This window comes from Corvus moneduloides, chromosome 28, assembly GCF_009650955.1.
Source record: "Corvus moneduloides isolate bCorMon1 chromosome 28, bCorMon1.pri, whole genome shotgun sequence".
In the NCBI taxonomy this organism is placed as follows: domain Eukaryota; kingdom Metazoa; phylum Chordata; class Aves; order Passeriformes; family Corvidae; genus Corvus; species Corvus moneduloides.
This window is the reverse complement of record NC_045503.1, coordinates 3,296,360-3,313,321: the sequence shown is the minus strand read 5'-3', so window position 1 is coordinate 3,313,321 and position 16,962 is coordinate 3,296,360. Positions and strand designations below refer to the sequence as shown.

At 58.7% G+C, this 16,962-nt stretch overlaps 3 protein-coding genes and 1 long non-coding RNA gene across 9 annotated transcripts in view; 2 read left to right on the top strand and 2 right to left on the bottom strand.

Annotated features, from left to right (window-relative positions):
* The window catches only part of SBNO2 (strawberry notch homolog 2), a 50,635-nt gene extending 39,772 nt beyond the window's left edge, over positions 1-10,863 (top strand). For all 5 annotated transcript variants that reach the window (XM_032092670.1, XM_032092667.1, XM_032092668.1 and 2 more), the window contains 16 exons: positions 268-350; positions 1,243-1,443; positions 1,810-1,982; positions 2,362-2,493; positions 2,752-2,887; positions 3,204-3,316; positions 3,826-3,897; positions 4,614-4,722; positions 4,966-5,040; positions 5,335-5,478; positions 5,633-5,727; positions 5,844-5,936; positions 6,114-6,245; positions 6,450-6,526; positions 6,945-7,135; positions 8,058-10,863. In XM_032092670.1, coding sequence (XP_031948561.1) covers positions 268-350; positions 1,243-1,443; positions 1,810-1,982; positions 2,362-2,493; positions 2,752-2,887; positions 3,204-3,316; positions 3,826-3,897; positions 4,614-4,722; positions 4,966-5,040; positions 5,335-5,478; positions 5,633-5,727; positions 5,844-5,936; positions 6,114-6,245; positions 6,450-6,526; positions 6,945-7,135; positions 8,058-8,695 — 2,464 coding nt within the window. In that variant the 3' untranslated portion in view covers positions 8,696-10,863. The remainder of the gene's footprint in view (positions 1-267; positions 351-1,242; positions 1,444-1,809; positions 1,983-2,361; positions 2,494-2,751; positions 2,888-3,203; positions 3,317-3,825; positions 3,898-4,613; positions 4,723-4,965; positions 5,041-5,334; positions 5,479-5,632; positions 5,728-5,843; positions 5,937-6,113; positions 6,246-6,449; positions 6,527-6,944; positions 7,136-8,057) is intronic.
* LOC116435969 lies at positions 3,569-4,614 on the bottom strand. The gene is made up of 2 exons (XR_004236906.1): positions 4,514-4,614; positions 3,569-4,320 (listed from the first exon to the last, which is right to left on the bottom strand). It is a non-coding gene; the product is annotated as an uncharacterized LOC116435969 (long non-coding RNA).
* Positions 10,864-11,984: 1,121 nt separating the features above from the next.
* Positions 11,985-13,780, bottom strand: GPX4 (glutathione peroxidase 4). The gene is made up of 7 exons (XM_032092709.1): positions 13,667-13,780; positions 13,306-13,400; positions 13,031-13,175; positions 12,799-12,950; positions 12,635-12,659; positions 12,316-12,375; positions 11,985-12,241 (listed from the first exon to the last, which is right to left on the bottom strand). Exons 1-7 carry the CDS (start codon positions 13,763-13,765, stop codon positions 12,209-12,211), a joined length of 609 nt encoding a protein of 202 aa, XP_031948600.1. The 5' UTR covers positions 13,766-13,780; the 3' UTR covers positions 11,985-12,208.
* A 370-nt stretch (positions 13,781-14,150) lies between these two features.
* Positions 14,151-16,606, top strand: POLR2E (RNA polymerase II subunit E). 2 transcript variants are annotated; one of them, XM_032092706.1, is made up of 8 exons: positions 14,151-14,259; positions 14,417-14,591; positions 14,784-14,899; positions 15,304-15,384; positions 15,550-15,608; positions 15,777-15,855; positions 15,988-16,061; positions 16,330-16,606. In XM_032092706.1, exons 1-7 carry the CDS (start codon positions 14,203-14,205, stop codon positions 16,051-16,053), a joined length of 633 nt encoding a protein of 210 aa, XP_031948597.1. In that variant the 5' UTR covers positions 14,151-14,202; the 3' UTR covers positions 16,054-16,061; positions 16,330-16,606. The 2 variants fall into 2 exon arrangements, with proteins under 2 accessions (XP_031948597.1, XP_031948598.1); XM_032092707.1 differs by lacking the exon at positions 16,330-16,606 and adding an exon at positions 16,147-16,195.
* Positions 16,607-16,962: the final 356 nt, after the last annotated feature.

Here is a 16,962-nt window from a genome sequence, read left to right as displayed (position 1 = left end):
GGACACTGGGACTTACTGGATTTTTGGTGTAACAGCTTCCCAATGCAGTGTTTCCCATTCAAAACTCCCTCTTGGTTGCGATATAAAGGTCCTGCAGCTCCAGGAGCCACCTTGTACCAAGGGCTGGCTGAGCCCAAGCTGGTGGCCACGGATGGGGTGGATTGACCTCTCTTCCATGCACGGTGGGGCTATCCCAAACACACCTTGGTACGTGATAACCAGCACGTGTTGCTGGTAGCTGGAATAAATTTTGCATCTTACTTTCAGAGGCGTCTTTCTATCACTAATTCAGAAGCACTTTCCTTCAACCAAAAGAAAGAGAGAAAAAGGAACTGGCATTAAAAGAAAACGTAAGAGCTCCCTCACTCCCAGCCCAGCCCAGCCCCTGCCTCCTGCCCTGCTGCTCCCCCCACAGCCACTCAGCTTCTCTGCCTTTTGCCCTTCTCCCCACTTCATGCTTTTTGCTGCTCTCCCCGGTTTTGGTTTGCCCTCCTGCACATCTCCCATTGCTCCCTCATCCAGAGGACAGCAGCTCTGGGTCATCCCCCCTTTTCCTCCCTCTGCCCCACTGCCCTTGCCCTGCACCCCCCTTCCCCTCGACCCACACTGGGGGCAGATGGCACAAGGCCTGGCTGGTGTCTCCAGCAACCTCCACAACCCCTTACTCAGAGCATGGCAGGTGCCCTGAGGAAAAAAAAATAACTTCCCTGCCAAATTATTTGTTGTGGCTGCGGGTAAGAAGAGTTTGGGGATTTCTCCTCCAGTGGGATGTGGAAGCAGCACTGGCAGGTTGTGGTGCAGCCTGTGTGAGCTGATCCGTGAACCCTCTCATGCAGCGGGGGCACGTCGTGGTGTGCCTGCGAGCAGTGTCCCAAAACACCGGTACCTTCCTGTGTCCTGCACACTCCTCTGGAGGCAATCCCATGGGATTCCTTCCCGGAGGAGCTGGCACTGCTTAGAGCCAGCCATGCGCCCATCCTGACGTGTGCAACCAACTTCAGCCCTGCTCAGGAGTGCCTTGTTCTTCCTTTCTCTCTCTTCCTTTCTCTTTCCCGCTCTCCCTCCCTCCCTAACTGCCACCCCCACCCTAGAGGCTCTGTCTTTCTGAGGTCAGACTGTCGTTTGGGGCAGGCTCAGCTCTTTTGGGATTCCTTCTCCTCCTCTCTCTGAGCTGGCCCTCTCTGTCCTGCACTGGTATCCCGCCGGAGCCGGTGCCGTGACCCCGCTCGCTCTCTGGTGCAGGACGGCCGAGGGGCCGCTGCCCCAAGGCTCTGCGGGGCCCGTGTGACCAAGGGGTGGTCATCAAGATCAGCGATGACAGCAGCACCGACTCCGACATGGGGCTGGACAGCGACCTCACCTCCTCCCCGGAGTCCCTGTTAGAGACAGACGACGTCATCTTCGTGGATCACACGTTCGGCGGCTGCACTGGCGAGGACAGGGGTGAGTGGGGCAGTGACACGGGGACAGCTGGGGAGGGGGGACTGGGTCCTGCAGGGACCACTTCAGGCTTGGGACAGCCCTGTGATCTTGGCTGGATTTTGTCCTGGTGGTCACACTCTGGCTTGTGAGGTGGATCCACATTCACCCACTGTGATCGGCGAGCAGGAGGGATCTGCCCTGTGTGTGCTCCTTCCCCCAGCAGAAAGGGAAAGCCCAGAGGGAATTCACTCCATGCTCAGCGTTTACTGCAGGTCATAGTGCTTTTGTCCAGCAACAGTGCCCCCAAAAACCCTCTGGGACAACTTTTTCCCCCTCTCTGATGTCCAGTGTCCAGGTTACTCTAAACCTTTGCCTTTTACATCGCAGGTAGTTTCCATATGCTGCCTTCCCAGAAAGAGCTGCACGGCCTGAGGGAGCTAAAGGTCGAAAAGATGAAGCAGGACCTCCTAGCAAAAGTGAAAGCACTGGGCAAAGAGCTACCTCTCAACACCTTGGATGAACTGATTGATTACTTTGGGGGCCCGGAGAACGTGGCCGAGGTACTTCCCACAGTCGGTGTATCTTGGTGGCACTGGGTGAAAGGGAAAGGGGCCAGTGAAAAATCACAGAATCATGGAGTGGTTTGGGTGGGAAGGGACCTTAAAGATTATCTTGTTCCACCCCTCTGCCCTGGGCAGGGACACCTTCCACTCTCCCAGGTTGCTCCAAGCCCCGTCCAACCTGGCCTTGGACACTTCCAGGGATGGGGCAACCTGGGCCCACACAGGGAAAAATTTCTTCTAGTAAAAAAAAAGCAGGTTCCTGCTGGCAGAGGGTTTCCTCTCCCTGGCAATGTGAAAAAACTGTTGAGAATTGACTGGATAGCCTTGCTGGGCCATGTGGGTCCCCAGCCTGTAGCAGCCCCTCTCCTGTGTGCAGATGACGGGCCGGAAGGGACGGGTGGTTCGCAGGCCCGACGGCTCCGTCGTGTTCGAGTCCCGCGCCGAGCAAGGGCTCTCCATAGACCACGTCAACCTGAAGGAGAAGGAGCGTTTCATGCAGGGGGAAAAGGTGAGCTGGGGTCGAGCTCCAAAAACCTGCATGGGACTGAGTGTGCTGAGAGGGGGAGGGAAGGGAGGGTGTCTGTGCTGCCCTGTGCCCTGCCAGCCTCAGGCCAGCAGCTCTCTGTGGGTTTGACCTGCTGGAAGGTGACAAAGCTTCCCAGGTCCCTTTGTGGGCTGGGGCTGCTGCAGTGTCTGGGGCTGTTTCTTGAAGCTGTTTAACACATGTCCAGGAACCTCACTCTCTTCTCACTCGGCTCTCCCGTAGCTTGTAGCGATAATCTCGGAGGCTTCCAGCTCAGGGATCTCCCTCCAAGCTGACAGACGGGTGAAGAACCAGAAGCGCCGGGTGCACATGACCCTGGAGCTGCCCTGGAGCGCAGACCGGGCCATCCAGCAGTTCGGTGAGGGCTGGGTATCCCTGGGCACTGTCACCTCCCCTGAGCATGGGCCAGGCTGTGGGATGGGCCCTGGGAGGGTCTGGTGTGGTGGCAACCCAAGGTGCCTTTAGGAGATGACTTTGTGGGGAAGAGAGCAGAGACACAGTCGCTGGTGCTGCTGAGACTTGGCAGAGCTGGGTTTATAGCCCTGAGCTCTGGGGCAGAGGATGGACTCCCCAGGGTGAGCAAGATGGGCATTATGTGGCTTTTCTGGTTACATTCCCATTCCAGACAGGCCATCCCAACCTCCTGTTCCATCCCTGTTCCCGTGTTCCCGTAGGCCGAACGCACCGATCCAACCAGGTCTCTGCTCCCGAGTACGTGTTCCTCATCTCAGAGCTGGCGGGGGAGAGGAGGTTTGCATCCATCGTGGCAAAACGCCTGGAGAGCCTGGTGAGTGCCCACAGCAAAGATCAGCTGTGATCCCAACAGGGCTCTGATTCCCTCTGAGGAGATTCTGGGTCAGAGCTCCCACCAGCATGGCCACTGTAACTGGGAGGGTTGTGTCACCCCTGGCTGAGGCACTGCAGTTGTGGAATGCAGAAGGCTTTCAGCATCCTGGGATTTGGGAAAGGAAATGAGGAAGAATACGTAACCAAGGCGTTGGGAGGAATTTCAGGGAAGCAAGAACCCACTTCAAGATGCTGGAATTCCCCACTATTACTGGAGCATACACCCATATTATTCCCAAAAAGCTGATGAAATAATTAATGGAATAATTAGTTTGCCTCTGTTTCATTTTCTTCGCTTCTGATAAATCCCCAAATCCTGTGGTGAAGTTTCAGTATTCCAGAGGAACACTGCCTCCCCATGGCACATTCCCGGACATGCTTTTGGCCATCCTTCCCTGGTGTTTTGCAACAGCTCAGAGTAAGAACCTTTTGCTTCATCTGCCTTCCCAGGGTGCCTTAACTCACGGGGACCGACGGGCCACCGAGTCCCGGGACCTCAGCAAGTACAACTTCGAGAACAAGGTGACAGGACTGGGCCGGTGCAGCGCAGCGCAGCTGAGAGGGGGTTGGAGGAACTGGGAGAAGGAGCTGGAGCCAGAGGCAGAGGCAGAGCCAGGAGGATCATTGCTGGCATCTGCAGGCAGGGCCCAGCCTAGCACCCAGCTCCTGCCTCCCAGCTTTAGCTCCCAGCTCCTGCGAGCTCGGAGTCATGGTCAGACTGAGGACTCTGCTCCCACCGGGAGCTGGGAAGGGGAAGCTGGGAAGGGCATTCGGTCCCCTGCCCCCAGGGAGGGGCCTGTACTCCGTTCCCCTGGGGACATGGGGGGCACCCATGCAGCTTCCCTCTTGCCTTGTCTGTGTTCCTGGGCTGACAGCGTTCTCTGTAGTGCTCAGCAGTGTGCGACACCCTCAGCTGTGTGTGTGACACCCTCAGCAGCATGTCACCTTCATCAGTGTCACCCTCAGCAGTGTGTGACACCCTCAGCAGCATGTCACCTTCATCACTGTCACCCTCAGCAGTGTGTGACACCTTCAGCTGTGTGTGACACACTCAGCAGCATGTCACCTTCATCACTGTCACCCTCAGCAGTGTGTGACACCTTCAGCTGTGTGTGTGACACCCTCAGCAGCATGTCACCTTCATCACTGTCACCCTCAGCAGTGTGTGACACCCTCAGCCCCCAGCTCAGCTGTCCGTGTCAGTTCCTCCCGTGTGTGACTCTGGTCTCCTCCCGCAGTACGGGGCCAAAGCCCTGGACAGGGTCCTGTCCACGATCCTCAGCCACACGGAGAACAGGGTTCCTGTGCCCAGGAGCTATGAGAGAGGGGAGGATGCCTTTTTCCGTGGTAAGAACATTACCAGCTCCAGGGTTTCTGCTGGGTGGGTTGGTCTCAGGTTTGGGATGCTGGAAGAACCGAGCAGGAGGTCAGAGGGAGAAAACAGAGAGGGGAAAGTGCCACTGGCTTACGCTGCCAGGTCACCCTGCCAGGCATGGGGAGGAGCTGAGTTCTTGGAGGGGAAGCAGTCCTGCAGTAATGCTGATGGGATGCTTAGCCCCAAAATGCAAAAGATGTCTTCTGCCATTCCAGAAATGAAGCAAGGGCTCATCTCGGTGGGGATCTGCTGCAGCCAGATGAAGTACGGCACAGTCTCTGTGGAGAAGGGTACGTGTGGAGCTGCTCCTGCCCCAGGCAGGGGACAGATGGAAGAGACAGGGGTGTCCTGGCTCACCCAACCTCACGGAGTTTGCTGGGTGCCTGGGCAGGATGTTTGCCTTGAGGGGAAGGTGCTGTGGGAACAGCCTGTGCTGCAGATCCCGTGGCCCCACAGGAACAGCCCTTGGACTGGGCTGCTGTCAGAAGGGACATGGTGGGGCTGCTTGTGGGGCTCTTTGGGAGGGGGCTGGTGGGTTCCATGTCCAGCTGTGCCATGTTCCCTGACCCACTGTGCTCTTGCAGACTGCTCCATCACCAAATTCCTGAACCGCATCCTGGGCCTGGAGGTGGACAAGCAGAACATGCTCTTCCAGTATTTTTCCGACACTTTTGACTACCTGATTGAGAAGGACAAGAAGGAGGGCAAATACGACATGGGCATCCTTGGTATGGAGAAGGAGGGGTGGCCACAGCTCTGCCTCCTGCACCCCTGGGGTTCCTGTTCCTCCCAGTGCAGTGTCCCCACCCAGCACAGATCCTGAGACCCAAGGAGGTGTTTTTGGGAGGATGTTCCTTACAACAGACTTTTCTCCTTCCACAGATTTAGCCCCAGGAGTGGATGAGATCTACGAGGAGAGCAAGGAGGTTTTCCTGACCCCAGGGCACCCGCAGGACGGGCAGGTCGTGTTCTACAAGGTGGGCACCTGTCTCTGCCTGGTTCTAGGCTGTGCTGAGGGGGAATTTGTGAGGCAGACACCGAGGCACTCATCCTGCCCCTGGAGTTACAAATCCCTCTGTGTGTCCCTGTTCAGATCAGCGTTGACAGAGGCTTAAAGTGGGAGGAAGCCTATGAGAAGTCGCTCAAACTGACAGGAGCCTTTGATGGATTCTACCTCTCCTACAAGGTACGTCTCTGGGCTCTGCCAGGGTAGCACCTCAGCTCAGGGGTGATTCCAGCAGGAAATCTGCCATGGTTGTACGAGTGAAATGCCTCCAAGGACCTCCATCCTTGAAGGAAGGGGTTAGTTTAGAGAAATCTGGGGAGGGAGGCTGTGCCTGTGACCATCAGCTGTACCCCTCAGGTGCGAGGCAGCAAATACACCTGTCTGCTGGCAGAGCAGAGCCGTGGGAAGAACTTCATCCTCTACAAGCCAAATATTGGGAAGCAAAGCCAGCCTGAGAGCCTGGACAGTCTGCAGAAGAAATACCGGCAGGTAGGTGGGACCTGCACCCCCCAGTATGGGGGCTGGGGGAGGTTGGAAGGGCATTCACTGTCACCCTGTCACAGCTCCTCATGGCTCTGCTGTAGATGGGCAGGGATGGTGGTAGCACCAGGTGTCCTGACTCCCACCCCTGGATTTCACATTTTCTGCATCCTGGACAGTGGAAAATTCCTAATGTTGAGTGTTGTGCTGCAGGTGCTGCCCGAGGAAGCCAAGGAGCACTGGGAGAGCAGCTACCACTTCTCCTTGAAGAACTGTAACCACGCCGTGTGGTAAGGCAGCTGCAGCCCCAGCCTGCCACACAATCCCGGGATGGTTTGGGTTGGAAGGGACCCTAGATGAAGCCCATCCAGCTCCGTGGCAGGGATGTGCAGGGACACCTTCCATTAGGCCAGGTTGCTCCATTCAGCCTGGTGTTGAACACTTCCAGGGATGAGGCAGTCACAGCTTCTCTGGACAACCTGTGCCAGGCCCTCCCCACCTTCACAGGGAGGAATTCCTTCCCAATATCCAATTTAAATCTCCCCTCTTTCAGCTTAAAGCCATTAAGCCACATCCTCCCTCCCCAGGCACAGCCCAGACCCCAGGGATCCCTGCCTGTGACAGTGGGGGAGGCTGTGGGGAAGTGGATCCTACACAGCTCCAGGAACCTGTGCTAATTGCCAAGGTTTTCTCCCATGGTCCCCACAGGAACAAGAGCTGCAAGCTGATCCAGGAGGGGAAGGAATGCTTCCAGGGCATGCGCCTGAGGCACTATTACATGCTGTGCGGGGCCCTGCTGCGCGTGTGGAGCAGGATCGCCGGCGTCATGGCAGACATCACCAGCAGCAGCTACCTGCAGATTGTCCGCCTTAAAACCAAGGAGAAGAAGAAACAAGTCGGTGGGTGAAGTGCTGGGAAGGGAAAGGGGGGCAGGAGAAAGGGGTCCAGCTGCCCAGCATCAAGATTCCCTTCCTGAAAGGGATGTGTTCCAGCCTGGAAGCACCCACTGCTGAGGTGACCCCGTGGGAAGGAGGAGAGCTTGTGGTGGGGCAGAGGGGGTGAGCCAGGCCCATCATCCTCCTGAACACCCCCAGTGCTGCTGCCCTTCCCTCTGTCCCCACAGTGCCCCCCCTCCAGAGTGCTGTGGGGATGTTATGAATGGAGAGGGGAGAGCTTAGACAAGTCCCTGCCTTTGACAGGCTTCTGGCAGTAGCCAGCAGCTTTATTGAGGCGGCCAGCACCCCAAAACCCGCTCTCACTCACACGTTCTTAATAATGACCAATCAGGCCATTAATTATTTATTTGAATAGGCCAAGGAGAACAGACATAAGACTTAAACAGATTTACTTACTACACAGGATAAGCAGAGGAAACACTACTAGTAAAGATAAAGGTACCTATGTTACAGCTAGCGAAGAAATAGTGTAAATTAGGAGTCAGTGTCACTTACCAATGAATGATAGCAGTGTGCAGAGAATCTCCTTAATTTCTCTCAATCCTCTGGGGAAGTAACTCGATGCCAATGTCTTGGTCATTGAGGAGAACTCTTCACACACTCAGTGTATAAGAGATTTCTGATTTCATGAAAATCATAGTGGTCTTTTATAGTTGTAAAAATGCTTGTGTTCTGCAGTCACTAATTTTCCTTTCTCACACCAAGATAAAAGGCTTATTGCTGGCTAAGGGGGTTTTCAACTGAGATAATTCATCACATGACAAATCATTCCAGTCTGACTTAGCCACATGTGACAGGGAGATAGTTTTGCTGTATCGCGGTGAAAGGTCCTGCTACAGGGAACTGATGTGTGTTCCTCCCCCAGGGATAAAGATCCCCGAGAGCTGCGTCCACAGGGTGCGGGAGGAGCTGAAGCAGATGGACGAAAATGTGAAGAGGAAGCACAGCCGGCTGCTCCAGGCCCAGGAGCAGAGCTCACCCTTCTCCCTGCCACTGCACATCCTGCCAGGGCCTGGGCTGCCCCTGCCCCGGCACTCCCTGTGCCAGAACGAGATCTTGGACTTGACCTACAGCCCTCCCAGCAACAGCATTCCTGATGTGATGTTGAACCCGGAGACCAGAGCACTCTGCTTCTCCTCGGATCCCACCCTGCAGCCCCAGCAGCAGCAGCACAGATTGTCCTTTGGCTTTGGCCACGCTCCTGGCCTGGAGGGCAGCGCAGCCCCCGGCCCCTCGCTGCCCGAGCCCCCTGCCCTGCCTCCCCCAGCCCCCCTGCAGCAGCCACAGGAGGATTTTCTCCAGCAAGACGGGAATATCAATTTTAGAGAGATCCTGGAGGACATGCTGAGGACGTTCAACGGGCCCTCCCAGGAGAACCTGCTCCCCCCGGAGCGCCAGAGCGTGATCCAGTTCAGTGGGCCCTTCCCGGACTTGAGTGCCAGCTGGGAATGCTGCCGTGGATCTGTGTCCTCTGGTGCAGAGGTGAGAGCTGAGGAGCCCTGACTTTTCTACTGGTTTGGACTGACCCTGCTCTGGTTTTGAGGGAAGAAAAAGCCTGTAGTTCCTTAAAGTGAATTTTATTTATATATAATATTCAGTCAGGCATGTACAGGTTTGTGTGGAACGTGCCCCGAGGGGAGCTGAGTGGGTCCCGCTGGGCCAAGGGGCTCTGCTGGGTCAAGTCCTGCTCACAGGTCAGTGCCCAAGTGGGATTGAGGGGAGACCCCTCCTCTGCCCACCCCCTGCAGACTACTGAGTGTCCGAACCTTCTCCAGCCCTCCAGCCCAGCAGGGCCACGGCCAGGCTCCAGAATGACCTGCTGACCACATGCTGGTCAGTTAGGGAAGGGTGAGAGCCCAGCCCCCAGCTTGGGCTGCCCCAGCCCTGCTGTGGACCCTGAGGCTGTGCTGGCAGGCTGGGATGAAGGGAAAGGGAATGTCCCAGAGGAGCTGGGAGATGCTGAGCTCAGGAGTTCTCTGGCAGGGCTGAGCAGGTGCAGTGAGAGAGACAAAACTGCCTGTGCTGCCCTTCCCGGGAAGCAACCTTGGGCTGCCTGAGCTCCGTGGGAGTGGCCAGAGCTGGCTGCACCCTCACGGTGACAGAGCTGGAGTCTGTCAGAGCTCAGCCACGCCAGGACCAGCAGGATTCCCCAGAGCAGAAGGGACACGTGTCCCCTGTCCTGCACTTTAACCTCACTGGGTCGCTGTGACCAGACGTGCTTTGGCCAGTTTCCTGCTGTCACATGTTGTCCCTTCACCTGGACATCCCACTGGTCCTGCCACTGTCCTTGGCTGGGCCATGGACCCCGGTCCAGGGGTCTGGCTTTGGGTCAGGGCAGCCCAGCGTGGGTGTGCAGTGTCATTGTCACTGCTCAGGGTATGCAGTGTCACTGTCACCACCCGGGATTTGCAGTTTGGCTGCTCCTGCTGTACCCTTGGATACCAAAGAACAAAGGCTGCTTTGCAAAGCACTGCCCCACCCCCTGCTGCCTCCTCCCTAGGACAGAGGGCATCCAGGCCTTTCCTAAAAGTGGCACCGGGATCATTTCAGGGAAAGGCCTGGGACCAACCCTGCCTGACCTGGCCCTTCCTCGGAGAGCCCCTGGGGAAGGAGGTCCCCTGTGCCCTGACAGGTCAGTCTTGAGGGGGCCAGAGCTTCACAGTGCCTGGTGCTGTCACCTCCTCCGGGCAGACACTGTCTCCACCATGTCCCCCCAGGGCTCAGGAACTGGCCCAGTGCCCTGTTTAGTGGGCAGGAGCTGACCCCTGACACACCGAGGTCACAGACCTGCCCTGGTGCCACACAAGTGGGCTCAGTTTGAGGCTACTCTGGTCCCTGAATTTCGTTTTGGGGGCCTGTCCTTACCCCCTCTCCCCAGCTGGCACCGGCCTCTGAGCACCAGGCCCGGCTCAATCCCTGTGGTCGGGGGGCACATTTCAACTCTTTACCTCAAAGTGATCACCAAAGATGGGGGAGCTCCCTGTGCCTCCTCCCAAAGCCTTGCTGCTGCCCCGGGGGCTCCTGCTCTCCTCCAGCTCTGCTCCTCTCGACCCCAGCAGCCTCCCTCGGGCTCAGGCAGAGCCAGGCTCCCCCCTCTCCACACCCTCCCCTATTTAAAGCACTGCTCGCTTGGGGCTGAATTCTCAGCAATGAGGGTAAAGGACGCCGGGAAAACCCAGCTCAAAGAGGTTTAAACTCAGGAATAGCGAGGGGGAATTCCCTGCTGGGCACCCTCTGCTGTCACCGGAGCCTTACCTGGTGGCTTTGACCTTAACTTTAAAATATATGCAATCCTTCCTCCCTGGCCTCTGGAAAGACAGAGAGCACCTTCAAGGAATCCCTTCCCTGCCCCAATCCCATGTTTTGTCAGGGTTAATAATATGTAATGTTAACTTTTAACTAAATTATTCTGCAGTTGTCCTACTGATTGTATTTTTAATGAGTCCCTGTTTTCTTCCCTGACACCTTTGTGTTGGCACTTTTTAATCCGCTTGTCGTTTGCCTTTTGTTTCTATGTATATTTATAATTAAGTTGTACATATGTAAAGAGATTTTTTTTAGACTATGTGCCTTGGACTAATAATTCCTGAATTTTCTACTTGCCTCAGAAGGATAATTTTTCATTCTGCTCAGTAAAAATGGAACAGAAGCCACATGTGAGATTTCTGTAACTCCCAGCTCTGTCTCTCTCTGTTGGTCTGTCCAGCCTGCCCCAGGAGCCCAGCTAGGACTTGGACCAGGAATCCCTGGGCCAGCATCCTGCTGGCAGCTGGACTTTGTATCTCCTGTGTCACCAACTCAGTGGCATTGAGGGCTGTTGTCCCAAGCCTCCCCCTCTCCCTGGGAGAAGCCATGGCTCGTGCAGAGGAGGATCCCGGCTGGATCCAGCCTGGGCACCGACCTTGGATGAGGCAGCTCCCTCGTGGCTTGGCTGGAAAAACACAGATAAAAGAGCCTCTGTTCCAGCATGTTCCCCCAGCAGGAGCTGCCACAGCTCCGGGACATCTCATCCAGGCACTGCTGGCCTTGTTACCCCATGGGAGGTGGGATGGGGTGACACCCACTGAGGGATCCCTAAACGAGAGCGGGATCCTCCCGGCATCCCTGATGTGCCAGGCTGGAGGCTCAGCAGGGGTGTCAGACTTGGGGGACCCCAGCAAAGATCCCGGGATTCTTCCTGAGGACAGACTCCCTGAGGGGGCTGCAGATGTGAAGGGGAGACCCAGCACTTCCCAGGCCCTGGGAAGAGGTGCAGCAGCATTCCTGCATGGCAGAACCTGAGCTGTCCCTGCCCAGGATGGGACATCAGCCCCCAGGGGCTTGGCTGGGCACGGCTCTGCCTTCACAATCACCAGGACGCTGCCCCGAGGAGGAGGAGGGTGATCCTGCTCGCTGTGGTCAGACACATCCCTGGCTGCAGGGGATATTTTGCCGTGTCCCAACATGCCTGGGTTCTGTTTTGCAGGAATTTTTCCTGGCCAGGGCTTGCACCACTGCTGGACCCATCCCCTCTGCTGCCCTGCCCGGAGCATTCCTGGGGACAGGAGGGATCCCAGAAGGGGAAGGAGGGATCCCAGAAGGGTACAAACACCCTCCCCTGCCTTTTCCCAGGGAGCCCCTTGGGAGCACGGATCATGCTGGATTTGCACTTCCTCCTCAGCACTGAGGATTATCCCTGCTTGGCTCAAGGGTTGCGTAAGGTCTTGACTTCCGAGCAAACTCCAGGTTCTCAGCAGGAGCAGCGCAGCAGCCCCCACCCCTCCCTGCTCCATCCCAAAAGCGACACAGCAGCTCCTTCCTATCGTCTTTATTGCAAGGGGACTCCTTGTTACTGTGAGGGGGCTCCAGCTGCTCCTGCCCGCAGCAGCCGCGGCCTCCAGAGCCTCCGTCCAGCAGATGCACGCTGTGGGTCAGGGCTGCCCCACCAGGAGCTGGATTGGAGGCAGCCCGTCATGGGGCTGGAGGAGGCTCCACAGGCAGTGGCGTCAGGACGGGCAGGGGTACAGCGGAGCAGAGCTACAGGTAGTTAGGCAGGTCCTTCTCGATCACCTGCGGGCAAGAGGGGAGCGTTGTACCCCGAGAACATCCCCGGCCTGCCCCTCCTCCCCAGCAGCAGCACTTACGTAGGGATCTTCCATCGGGCTGTACCTCTTCACCACTTGGCCTTCCCGGTTAATGAGGAACTGTGGGAATGAAGCAACCCCTGGTGAGCGAGTCCAGGGCTGCCAGGGAGCTGTTGGGGGTGTGGCAGCTGTAGCCCCCACAGACTCGCTTTCCCCTCAGCTGTGCTCTGGGGCAGGGCAAGGGTTCCCAAGGGTCTCTAGGCACAGGAACCCCTCGGGATGCTCCTGCCCTGACATAGAGCAGAGCCCAGTGTGAGGCTCCCTCCTCCCCCAGCTCCCCAGAGGGAGGTGCAGCCCAGAGGAGGCAACTGTGTCCTACCTTGGTGAAGTTCCATTTTATTGCACTAGGAGAGAAAAAACAGGAGTGAGTTTCGGGCAGAAAAGCCCACCCTCAGGCTACTCACGCCCAGCCAGGCCCTGAGCCAAGCCCTCCCTGCCGGCTGCAGGGCTGGGGGTCCCCGGGGCTCCCCCTCCCACACTTACTTGCCCAGGGTGCCTCTCCCTTTGGGCTGCTCCTTCATCCACTTCCAGAGGGGGTGAGCATCCTCCCCGTTGACATCGATCTTGCTGTACATGTCGAACTTCACCCCGTAGTTCTCAGCAAATGCCTTGATCTGAGCGTTGTCCCCGGGCTCCTGAGGGGCCACACCGGGACCGTGAGGGTCCCCGGGCTATCCTGACGTTGCCGGGGAGCCCTCGCCACCACCCCACGTACCTGCTTCCCAAACTGGTTGCAGGGAAAGCCCAGGATGCGTAAACCCCTCTCAGCGTATCGGGCGTGCATGTCGACAAGCTGAGTGTAGTTTACCGCGGTTTTCCCTCATTTGGAGGCTACGTTGGTGATGATACAGACGTCGCCCCTGCAGAGGGGATGAATGAGTTGCCCTTCTCCCTCACCCACCGGGGCGAGGCCGGCGGGTTACGCAAGAACCACTGCGGCTCAACCTCGCCCGGCGCCGCGTTCCGCCACCCCCGGCCCCTCCGTCCTACCGGTACTTCTCCAGGGACACGTCGTTGCCATCGATGTCGAGGGCGTGAAAGTCGTAGATGGCCCTGGCCGAGCGCCAGTCGTCCGCCTGGGCACACTGCGAGGCGGGCACATCAGCGGCGAGCCCCGCGCCGGCCCCGCACCGGCCCCGCCACCTCCGGCCCCGGTGGGGCCCTGGGGAGCCTCTCCGCGCCCCCGCCCCGCCCCGCCCGGCCGGGCCAGGCCAGGCCCGAGCCCCCGCCACCCACCCTGGGCGCCCCGCGGGAGAGACCCGGGGCCAGCCGCAGGCCGAGCCCCCGCTGTGCGGAGCGGTCCCGGAGCGGAGCGGGCCGGGTCGCGGTCCCCGAGCGGCCCCGCACTCACCATGCTCCGCACCGCGCTCCGCCTTGGTCCCGGTCGCGCTGCCCGCGCCGCCGCCCGCCCGCACCGCAGCGCGCCCCGCACCCCGCTGGCCCAGCCCATGGCGTGAAAACCCCGCCCCTTTCCGCCTGATCGACCAATCAGCGCGCAGAGAGGCGGCCTCGGCGGGATGATGGATGGAAAGCTGACCAATAGAAAAGCAGGACGGGCGGGGTGGCCGCGGGGATGTTTATCGGGAGAAACCACGAGGGCGGGGAGCAAGGACGGACCAAAGGGCGGGATGTGGAATCAGGTGCTGCGGGCAGGAGTTTCCAGGCGGCGATTCCCTCCCGGCTGGCCGCAGCAACCCAGACACCCACTCCGGCGGCAGCAGAGAGACGTCCGTTCCCTCCGCAGCCAGCGGCGGCGGCAGCTCGCAGCGGACTACACCTCCCAGGAGGCGCCGCGGCTGAGGCCCCCGTGTGCGCGGTGGCGCCGCCTGTGTGTGCGCGTGGGGCAGGCGGCAGCGCGGGCAGCCCGCGGGGGCCTCAGCGGGAAGCATGGACGACGAGGAGGAGACGTACCGGCTGTGGAAGATCCGCAAGACCATCATGCAGGTCCGGGGGAACCGAGGCACCGGGAGGGCCGAGCCTGGCGCGGGGGGAGCCCCGGAGGCGGTGCGGGGCCGCGGGGCGGGGGTGGGGGCCGCCCAGGCCGGTGCGCCCGCCCGTGCCCGGTGAGGACGCGTTCCTGAGCCCGGTGCTGCTCCCGCAGCTCTGCCACGACCGCGGGTACCTGGTGACCCAGGACGAGCTGGACCAGACGCTGGAGGAGTTCAAGGCGCAGTTCGGGGACAAGCCCAGCGAGGGCCGCCCCCGTCGCACCGACCTGACCGTGCTGGTGGCTCACAACGATGATCCCACCGATCAGATGTTCGTGTTCTTCCCCGGTGAGCAGCGCCGGCCCGGGCGGGGTTCACAGCGTGCGGAGGCTCTGGGGACCCCCGGGTCTGGCTGAGCCCTCAAGGAGGGGTTCAGAGCACAGGGGGATTTTTCGGGACCCTCGGGTCTGGCTGAGCCCTCGGGGAGGGGGGGTAGAGCGCGGGGGGCTCTCGGTGACCCCGGGTCTGGCTCTTTCCCAGAGGAGCCCAAAGTGGGCATCAAAACGATCAAGATGTACTGCCAGCGCATGCAGGAGGAGAACATCACCCGGGCCCTGATCGTGGTGCAGCAGGGAATGACCCCCTCGGCCAAGCAGGTGTGTGGGGACAGGGTCGCGTCCCACTCCGGGGCTCCTGAGGGGCCATGAAAGTTTTTCCTCTCTGTTTCTCAGCGTTGCTGTGGGTAAATAAAAGCTCTGAATTCCCCTCCAGGTAAAAGCTTTTGCTGGAGAATGCTGTTCCTTAGCACAGGCTCTTGTATAGCACCCAGGTGTGTTTAACCAGAGCAGCTGGTCCTGGTGGCAGTGGCACAGCTGAGGGCCCATGAACAGATGGGAGGTGGAGGAGGGAAAAAGGGATGTTTCCCTGTTCCAGAAGATCCCTGTGCTCCTTCCCAGCCTGGCTGTGTCCGTGTGAGCACATGGTGTCCCCAGGTCCTCACTGAGGAGCAGCTCTGAGCCAGGGCTGTCCCAGCCACCTCTGACGGGCCTTTCCCTTCCAGTCCCTGGTTGACATGGCTCCCAAGTACATCCTGGAGCAGTTCCTGCAGCAGGAGCTTCTCATCAACATCACGGAGCATGAGGTGAGCAGGGGCAGGATGGACCCTCCCTTGTGCTGGCTGCGTTCCTGCTGCTCCCAGAGTCCTTCTCCTGGATCTGTGGCTGGGCTGAGGGACACAGTTGTCCTTTCCCCCTCCCAAACGTTGTCTGCAGTTGCTGCCTCATTTCAGCCTCTCCTCTGTTTACAGCTGGTGCCAGAGCACGTGGTCATGACAAAGGAGGAAGTGACAGAGCTGCTGGCTCGATAGTATCCTTTGAGTGTCCCTTTGGTTGCCTTTGTCTGTCCCTTCTTCCTGCTTGGGTGTGATGAAATTTGGGCTGAAAACACCCCCTCCTGCCAGGGTTCATTTCTCTGTTTCGTGAGCTGCCAACAGCCCATGGCATGTCCAGAGCTTCTCCTTGACTCCCAGCACAGCAAACTCAGGGAGAACCAGCTCCCCAGGATCCAGGCCGGGGACCCCGTGGCCCGGTACTTTGGGATAAAGCGTGGCCAGGTGAGAGGAGCTGGCTGATGCAGCAGCTCCCTGTGGCAGGGCAGGGAGGGGATGATCCTTGAGGGCATTTTGGAGCTCTTGGAGCAGGAAAAGTGTCTCCTCCTCCTCCTGAGCTCTGTGTCTGCCTTGCAGGTAGTGAAGATCATCAGGCCCAGTGAGACGGCGGGCAGGTACATCACCTACAGGCTGGTGCAGTGACACAGTGGGTAAGGATGAGGGGATCCCCCTGCCTGGGGGGGCTCTGGGCAGTGCCAGGGAATGTTCCGAGGTCACTGAAGCAGCTGCTTCCAGGGAAATGTCTCAGAGTTTGAAATGGCTCGCGGAGGGAGCTATTGGAGAGAGCAGGCTGAGGCTCCCCTGTCACCTGTCCCTCTGCTCAGGCCGTGCCCTTTGGGATTTGGGGTGTTCAGAGAGACCTGCAGCGGGGTCAGCTCAGGGGGCAGGAGGTGATTCCCATTCCTCCTTCTCTTCCAGGTGTGAGGAGCTGGGAGACTCCCACCAGCAGTTCACAGGCACTCAGAGATTCCTGCCCTTCGGAGATGGCCAAGGAAATCCTCTTCCCACGTTGCCTCTCTGCAGCCCCGTTGCTGGGCTCATTCCCTGTCTTCCAGCTTGGACTTTGTGGTAACCCCTCAGTCCCATCCAGGACTCAGTCACAGAGAGCTGAAGTGATGGCAGGAAATGAGTGGGAAAGGCCTTTGCTTCCCTGTTCTATGGGCTCTGGTTTGAAATAAAGGTTTGTCCCCTCAGTGCTGTGGCGTTGCTCAGCCTCTCCCTGTGGCAAAGCTTCGAGACTCTCCAAGTTCCCATATTTTTCATTAGGCTGGGAATCTCTTCCTGCCGGGGCTCTGCATCGTGGCTGAGCCCTGCAGAGCCTTCACCAGCTGCCCTGGGCAGTTTGGATGCTGCAGCTCAGACTTAACCTCATTCCTTCCCTGATCTCCTGCCCTCTGTGCCCTGGTTTGGGACCCTGGTGTTCGGACACTGCGACAGAGTTGCTCATCACCCCCAGTCACGCTCATTTTAATTTATCCGAGGACTCTGGGGGGGCTTTTAAACTTCACTTTTCCTGCCAGAAACACTTGGACTTGGATGTTTCCTGCAGCT